We start from the raw sequence: 9,171 nt of genomic DNA, 5'->3' as shown, positions 1-9,171 counted from the left end.
ATCATAACGGCCTCTATCACCCATGTTCTTAAAAAAAAAAAAAAAAAAAAAAAAAAAAAAACCTGGTCCAACAACCTTGATAACTTCAGGCTCATTTCCAACTTTCAGTTTATCTCTAAAATCCTGAATCCCACAGTAATAAAAAAAATATATTATTGTTCATTTATTATTAGCCTTTTTTTTCCCCCTCAGTTGGATTCACTTCCCGCTCATCACATCCACTTTCACAACATCGACATAGCGACACCCAAAACACTCAGTTTGAGGCTTCACACGGTGATTTTATTAACATCCATGTTGCACATAAGAGTCTGTGCCTCAAGCCCACAGTCTGACTTCAACTGATTAAAAGAAAAGTAGCGAACCTTCACATCAGAAAGGCTGCTGCCTGTGAATAAAAGCGTGAATTGATAATATTTCCCTTTTTCTTTTACTGAACATTACAGTCAGCACCTTGGATAACTAAACAGAGAAGTGGATTTACAATACAGAATACAAATCGATTGTACAATCTTGACGTCTCCATCAGTACAAATAAAACTAAGAGAGGAACATAAAGACACTTCTTTTAAATTCAAAATTCAGAAAAGAACTAAAGTGAGGTGAGGAGAACGGGCATGCAGTTTGATTACAAAGGATATGTTAAACTAATGCCTCTGTAGTGTCGTCACAAGGGTGTGAATCATTTTGTCGCAATCAAACTGCACAGTCAGCAAAATTATAAAACACTATGAGTGGCAAAAAAAAAAAGAAATGAGACACATGAGCGTGGTCCGTCATTCTTCAAAAAAGTCAAAAAGTGATGCTGACAGTATATTTTGGATGAAGATGTGGCTTAGCGTCTTGGCACAGAAAGTTCCATTTTCAAAGACAAACATATTTAAAAGGGCCGGGAAAAAATGCTGACATTGGCTTTTAATTGTTTTTAATATAACAGGTATAAAAAAAAAATTCAAATAATCCCTTAAAATCTGTGATATAAAATCTCTCTCAGGCCACTCTTTCTAAACACTGGCCGCTTTGATTGAAAAATTGCACATTTTGTAAAATAAACATGTTCAGTGTCTTACAGAATGTTAGATGAGGAGATTAATAAGACAGAAGCAGATGTCATGATGTTGTGTAACTATGGAAGTTATATACAAGACAGTTTCTCAGCTTGGAAGTTGGGATTGGACAGAACCAGCGTTTCCTCCTGTTCTAGAAGTATTAATCATCTCAGCTTAATCTTGAAAAGAAACAAGCATATTTTTCTACAAAATGTCAACATTTTTATTTTTAATATGCTTTTCACACTCTCACCTGTTACAGCATTGTGTACCAGTTTAAATCTGAGATGCGAACACCTGATTTTTTTTAAAGCAAACTGACACCAGTGTCTCTGGCAGACCGTCCACTAAACCGGGACTCTGTCTGCGCCGAGTGTGTCCCCAAGTTTTAGCTGTTGTCACCAGTCTGCACCCGGCCGTCATTCAGCAGTCTCTCTCTTTCTCCAGAGCCGCCCTCCTCTTCGTTCGCGAACCTAGCGCAGCACGGTATTCTGGCCAGCAGGGGGCGGTGCAGTCCGTTGTAGAGCGCGGTACCCACCAGCAGCACCAAGAAGCCCAAAACCTGCAGTCCGTGAAAGTGCTCCCAGCCCAATGCCAAGCTCACCACCCAGATGACCAGCGTACGCAGGCTGTCCAGCACCATACGGGTGGTGGCGCTGATCTCTTTAGTTACGCTGATCCCCGCAAAGTTGAAAAAGGCGATGCTGACCGTGTTGCCGAGCAGAGCCAGCAAGATGAGAGGCTGGTGGCCGATCTGACAGAAGGCATCCAGCGCGTCCTCCAGGACGTGCCGAGGGTTGTTGGCGAAATTTCCAACAGGGATGAAGTACATGGGGATGAGCAGCAGCGACAGGACAAAGAAGCCAAAGAAACCTGGAAACAAATATTTTGAAAAAGAAATTACTTTAGCCAGTCGTGTGTGTTTGAGTTACCTCACCTCACCTTAAAATCACCCCACCCAGTTACTCACAAAAGAAAACCAGAGACAACAAAATTAAAGCTCACGAGAGTCATTAGGCTAAACCAGAAACAAAAGGTAAAGTGTAAAGCCAAAACAATGAGTTTAAACACGCTAACGTGCTCCAATCTGAGAAAAGCAGGATCTGGTGATAAACTGCTTTTCATACTGTGCCTGAAACAATTCACAGTAGAAGAAATATATTGCTATCCACTATTTATGTAAAAATATTGATTAATGCTGCTGTGTAACCATGTATGAAGTTTGTGCCCTCTACACTCTTAAAAAGGGTCTGTTAAAAAATACATAATGCACTGTTACATGTGTAACAAGATTGCAAAAAGAACCTTTCCTTGTAATTTTTAACAGGTGAAAGCTTAAAAATATTAAAACAACTTTGTGGTGTCAAATCTGATGCAGCACTTGTGCTAAATTGTAACAAATGATACATTACACAGCAGTATAAATGCTAGGTTAGGCCACACTGCCTGTTGTGTAGCTGAGTTTCTGAAACATAAGTTACGGTCCCACAAAGGTTAGGTCTGTGTGCACGTCTCTGTCAGGACAGTGAGCGAAGACTTTTTTTTTTTTTTTTAAACCCACGACACAGGTACTCCTGTGCAGTCCTCCAAAATCCCAACTGTGCAGATGACGTATGGATCTGCTGAATGCAAAGTTCACCGGGAACGGAAAAACCGCAAAAAAACCAGAAAAAAAAAAAAAAACAGCATGAACAGCACAGACACTTGATTGTTTTTAGCACTCAGTTTCACTTCAGCTCTTTGTATGTTATAACATCGCCCTTCTCCACGGCTGACAAACCAGCAACAGCACACCACAGACCTACTTTTGACACTGCCTTCATCTGACAACATAGGTCTATTTTAGATGTTTGTATGAGGTATATGACCTTTGCCCATCTCATTATTGACATTCAGTAAATACTGAGAATTCAGGAATGTAATTGTTTTTGTAGGTTTTTGGTTTGAGAGGATACACATCCACTCTAAAAAAAGTTCATCTCCAGCAGTAGAGATCTGATGTTGTAAGCTGGACAAAGCTCCTTATAACTGTCGTACCTTCAGTTCCAACAGCTCGGAGGGGATGAACGTCATGTGTGTAGACAAACTTTTCCTCGAGGACCATCTGCACTGACACAATGATCTGAGCCATGATGATCAGAAGATCTCCTGCAGTCAGACAAAAAAACAAAAAAAAACAAAGCAAAACTGAGTTGTTGTTTTTTTACTGAAACACTTTGCGATCCAATCATATCAAACAAACAAACAAAATAAACAAATCAGATCCTTATCAAGAGTTTAAAAAAAAGACCCCAAAGAAAACAAAACATCTTACCAGTGATCACATCACTGAGTTTGTGTGAGCTGTCTTTGTTTCCACTGATGAAGTCAGCCAGGCCCACTATCACCAGCCCCAGAATGGTGATAAAAATGCCGATCCACTGATTAGGTGCCAGGCGACGCCCCAAAAATGCCACAGAAAGTAGACCGGTGAAGATGATCACAGCTCCACGGAGCATCTGGAAACTTGAGGCGCTCGTCATGTTGAGAGCTGTGAAACAAAAACGGTTTTAACAAGACAGAAGAGAAGGGTTTGGTGACCTGTAAAAAGATTCTGTGGACACTTACCAACATACATGATGGAGGTGGCAGTCATGTCGCACATGGCAGGAGGGAAGAAGAGGAAGGGGTTGAAGCTCTGGCCACGATTTACCCTGGGTTCTGGTCGACGTTTGTCGTGGCAAATTAAGATGTAGAAAGCTGCGAGACAGCAGAACTCGCCCAGAAACATCCCCACCGCCTGGACAGTGAGAGAGACAGAATGAATTATTCCAGTTATTCCGCAAAGAAAACTAAAGACACGCACGAGTTACTGTATTAATCCAGATGTATCTTTCTGTTTTCAAAAGTTTTCTGATGAATCTTAAAAGGTTTGCAGCAGTTTTCACTTGCTTGACCTCCCAAAACATACACCTGGGTTTTTCTGTATGGAGATCATTTCTGGCACCTTCTTTTGGGGTTTTAGCAGAACCGAAACGAGAATAAATAATGTGTAATCGCACTCAGTGTGAAGGGAAGAAACAACTCATCTGCAAACACTCGCCTTATTTGAATGGAGACACTCTCGCAAACTCGCCTGAGCTGTACTAACACCAGAAAAATTACTATGCAAACCAGAAACTTAGACGTTATCACTGCAACCGATGCATTTCAGGATGCAGTGTCCATTTTTAGTTTGAATCATGCTTTTCATAGTGTCGCTACCGCAGTTTGCAAATGTGTGCAGACAAGTCGGCATCTTCCATGCAAACTGTTAGAGACTTACATAATCACAAAGAGGTTTTGAGTTTAAAGATACAGCTGTGACATGTAGGTGAAGCTCTTTCACTTGACAGACAAAAACCAATTTAAAATGTTTAATTTCTCTGCATATATGAAATAAATATGTTAATATGGGGGCGACCGTGGCTCAGGGGATTTGGAAGCTCATCTGTAATCGGAAGGTTGCCGGTTCGATCCCCCTGCTCTCTCTGTCCTGGTCGTTGTGTCCTTGGGCAAGACACTTTACCCTACCGCCTACTGGTGTTGGCCAGAGGGGCCGATGACGCGATATGGCAGCCTCGCTTCTGTCAGTCTGCCCCAGGGCAGCTGTGGCTACAACTGTAGCTGCCTCCACCAGTGTGCGAATGTGAGAGTGAATGAATAGTGGCATTGTAAAGCACTTTGGGTGCCTAGAAAAGCGCTATATAAATGCAATCCATTATTATTATTATTATTATTATTATTATTATTATTATTATTATTATTATAAATACAAATTGGAAAGATTTTCTTTAATTTAAAATAAGAACCAAGACATTATGAAAAAACTTTATCTGAGATCAAAGTGCTGAGCTCAGCTGTCACTAAGAGTTTATTACCATACCTGTAGAAATGGGTGAGAGAATGGACGCTCTGGTTCCTCCTGGCAACCCTTCGCATTGAACATATCAGCCCATCTGTCACAGAAAAAAAAAAGAAAGAAGAAAAACCCAAACATGATTATTACAGCTTAATTATAGATTTTTAAAACAATAAAATATATAGTCAGAAATAACACATAAGAAACAGAGGGTTTTTTTTTTTTTTTAAGAGAAAATGAAAAATACATTTTCTTGTTTAGTATTCTTTCACATTATGCCAGGTTTTGGTTTGAACATGTGGTGATGAAATAATTCCACTTCACCTACAGGTCACTTGTTTCACTGCCTGCTGACATGAAGAACGGTGACAGAATGATTGAATGACGTGTCTTTTCACTCGTGAAGTTAATGAGTGCTTAAGTCTGCATAAACCTTTATTTTTTTACTGTCTGACAGCATGACTGGCATGTGAGCGTCCCGGTGACAGCGCGAAGCAGGACTGTGGTCTTTAAAAGTGACGACACAGCACTTTCTTGAAAACTCTGAGCTCATCAATACGCAAAGGAAACTTGAGTGGATCTGTCTGCTCATCTAAATCTGCTCTTGCTTGTCCTGTTCTTTAAGGTTGGTGTGCTTTGGATTAAATATCTTTACATGGTGGGTAGTTGAATGAAAGAAAAGATGGAAGTTGCACGAAAACTATCATCCTCCGAGCTGTAACTGATCCAAGTTGTGGGGCTTTTAAGGCAGTGAGGCAGCACAGAGATGCTGCTGGTTTCAGGTGAATGTTGTGAAATTTGACCAGGTAGTTGTCGAGTTGTCTCTTAAGTAACACTACATGACCCGTTTTGTTTGACACAAACTGCAATTAGCAGCAGAACTGAGATGTGTTCAGCTGACAAAACCCGCAAAAGGACAAAGAAGTGCGTGTCAGGAAGCAGAAAGCTGATGTCCCAGAATATTGGAGAAGTTGAAAAAGCTGAATCTTTTGTTTCACTGAGATGACAAACCTCTTCCTATCATGACAGCAAAAGAGATCCTAAATGCAGTCAGCACTCATTATGATAATCTAGTCACCTAAGCTAAATTACCAACAATCACCGATTCTGAAACGTGCACGTTTTTATTTCACCCTGTGACGCCAAGTATGTTATATTTGATACACCTGTTTTTGATGATGACTTCCAACATCTTCAGTGTGATTTTTTTTCCCCTAATAAACTGACATACACAAACAGTATACTACCATGAGCAATATTAATAAAATACACAAAAATGCCAGATGTAGCAAAAATTATAAAAATGAATATTTATTTATTTTTTTAATTTGTCAAAATAAAACTGAATTTTACAGCAATTATTCAGTGTTTCAGGATAAACATGGTTAATTATATTTGGATTTTGAGCAAAAAGGTCAATTTAAAGACATCTATAAATTGGTTAATTGTCTTTACTGGACAAAAAATAAATAAATAAATAAATAAATAAAAATATCTGGTGATTTAATTATTTAGCAGCCAGTGGGTGACTCAGCAGGTTGTGGCAGTCCTGATAAACAGACTCCAACATTAAGTTGATTTATTTGAAAGAGTCGAGGTTTTCTGTTTCAGCAAATGTTCTCTTTGTCCTCAGTGGTACGTGGAGTCCCACAGGGTTCAATTTCAGGCCCACTTGTGCTTTCTTTACATCGTTCCCCTCTCACTCAACTGGTCGAAGTAGATGGCTCCTCTCCCAAGCCAAGAACTACTCGAGTTTTCTCCCTATTAAAAGGGAGTTTTTACTTCCCATATTTTCCAAGTGCTTGCTCATAGGGGGTTGTCTGATTTTTGGGGTTTCTTTATAATATTTTATCAACTGTACCTTACAATATCGCGACAACATCTCGAGTTGTTGTGGATTAGAGCTATATGAATAAAACTGAAACAAGCTGAATTGAATCTGTGGACATATTACTTTTATCTCCTGTATACGTTTTAATGTTAAGCAGACAAGGAGGACACATTATCTAAAAATGAAGAGTGATCTCTAAACAGTCAAAAGCAAATAATGATGTCATGCAGTTGCATTTCTTAGATAAATCTTTGCATCCTGTCGAGAGCTGCTTTTCAGTAGCAGTAGTAGATATTTTTTACAAAGCTTCTCAAGTCACATAAAACCTTTATTAACCCAACTTTGATTATCAAATTAGGAAAATTGATTTCCATCATCCAGCATTCAGTTTTTCTTTTTAAATACAGAAAAGCGTATGGACTGCTGAATGATGGAAATCAGACCAACAGCAAGAGTGCAGACAGCAGCTGCTAAATGTTTAGCTAAAATACGCAGAATTATGGTTTCTTGACAATTTTCCATTCTATACCACTTCCACAGTATGGAGGTCAAAACTCTAGCCACACTTACATATACAACTTTCCCGCTAAACCAGTGGATTTCAGATTGTAGGTTTCATCTGGATGAACATATAACATATTAAAAAAAACATTTATTTTTGGTGGGGGCTGCTGGGCATTTGCTGATGTGGCTACAGACTAAAAGATCTTGCAGTTTTATAATATTTAAGAAGCATTTTTTATTGTTTTCTGATATTTTAAAAACCAGCTAGGATCAAAAACAATAATAGGTTGTAAATATAAATATATGATAGTCTAGTTTTAACTACATTTAGTGATAAAGCCACAGCTGCAGTGCTCCTTGGTTACAGCGGCAGATAAAGCATTTGCATTCCTTGTGCATTTGCATTGTTTTCAAATGCTTTCGGTTTTGTCATGTGATAAACATCGTCTGTCTGATGATAAGCAAGTGAAATACTGATACCTCACATCTAAAAGTTTTTCTACAAGAGTTGACTGTAATGTTAATGTACTGATATCTTATCTAGTATTATTTAAAACAAATGTAATGTTAATACTCTGTATTTCAAATGAATCATGAATTATCTACTTCATCAGCAGGAACCAAAAGAGACTACTCTAAGGAGCTTGGAAAGAAAAATGTCTGGACTTCTTTAAGTTTCTTGAGGTTGAGGTTGATGTTCTTGAAGTTGAAGTTCTTGAAGTTGCTTCAAGCAACTTAAAGAAGTCCAGACGGTTTTCTTTCCAAGCTCCTTAGACTACGATGACCTGGATGACTGAGAACCTTCACAGACATACAAAAGAGACTACATACCACCCAAGGAAAAATACAATTAAATAAACACCAGAGAGTGCAGCTGCTCAGCAGGTTTTCTGTGTATCATATGTATCATGCTGTTTCTGCTGAAACAACATGAACCAAATGCAAGAAACACGTGTAAATCAAAGACATAATAGACCAAAGTTATTTTTATGTGACGACGTTATTTTTATGTCTCGATGAATTAAATGAGTTGAACTGCTTTTTATTCCCCTTTTTGAAGCAGACAGAAGCCCGACCTTTACTTGGAAAGGAAATAAGTGATCTCACCGTCCCCCCACAGTTTAGTTTCACATGAAAACAGGAAAGTCTAATTATAATTCAAACTCACAGCTTGATAAATATGTTGATGTTAGCCGCTTACAAGCTAACAAGGAAACGAGACGCTATTGTTACTAGCTAACGGGGTAGCTCTACGTTAATAATCTGTAAGAAAATGCAATAAACGAACTACATTTATTAACTTCTCTAAACAATTAACTGGGCACCACCACCCTTCAAATTTTATGTTAAATCTGTAGTTCAGGTCGGTTCCTGGGTCCAAGCTCCAGCTACAGTAACTGTAGACACACGACACGGTAGGGAAAAACATAATTAAATCTACTCACTTGGCCGACAGCGTGTTGATGGAGCCGGTTGTAAGCATAAGTCCCGCGAGGAACAGCTGGTATTTTGTCCAAGCCATGATGGACAATGGATGGACCGGGACGAGCAGGAAACGGACACCACCGAGCTGTGTTTTGGTGAAATACACCGCTGTTGTTTACCCGCTCCGCTTGATCTACTCTGCCCAGCCACGCTCTATGAACGTCACATGACAGCTCATCGTCAGCTGACCGCCGAGAGTTATAGCTGTGTTACCTTCAGGACTCGTCGGAAATTACGCAACCCATTTCTTTTGATGATGAAAAATGAAAGTAAAAAGGCCTACTTTAAGAGTTTGAGATGGTTCAGTGGATGTATAAATGAAGCACAAATGGGATCCCCTTAAACAGATTTTTAGTTTTAGTGTTGTTATTTTCCTCTGAATAATCAATTCTGTCCCTAGTTATCTAATATAAATTAAGTAA

At 39.1% G+C, this 9,171-nt stretch overlaps 1 protein-coding gene across 1 annotated transcript; it reads right to left on the bottom strand.

Annotated features, from left to right (window-relative positions):
- Positions 1–260: 260 nt before the first annotated feature.
- Positions 261–8,924, bottom strand: slc35f6 (solute carrier family 35 member F6). Its single transcript, XM_040017960.1, has 6 exons — positions 8,710–8,924; positions 4,954–5,026; positions 3,657–3,828; positions 3,364–3,579; positions 3,087–3,197; positions 261–1,922 (listed from the first exon to the last, which is right to left on the bottom strand). The coding sequence occupies exons 1-6, from the start codon at positions 8,784–8,786 to the stop codon at positions 1,438–1,440; spliced, it is 1,134 nt and encodes a 377-aa protein (XP_039873894.1). The 5' UTR covers positions 8,787–8,924; the 3' UTR covers positions 261–1,437.
- Positions 8,925–9,171: the final 247 nt, after the last annotated feature.

This window comes from Simochromis diagramma, unplaced genomic scaffold (genome assembly GCF_900408965.1).
Source record: "Simochromis diagramma unplaced genomic scaffold, fSimDia1.1 OVJJ01000802.1, whole genome shotgun sequence".
Taxonomy (NCBI): Eukaryota; Metazoa; Chordata; class Actinopteri; order Cichliformes; family Cichlidae; genus Simochromis; species Simochromis diagramma.
This window is presented reverse-complemented; position numbering and strand designations above follow the sequence as displayed.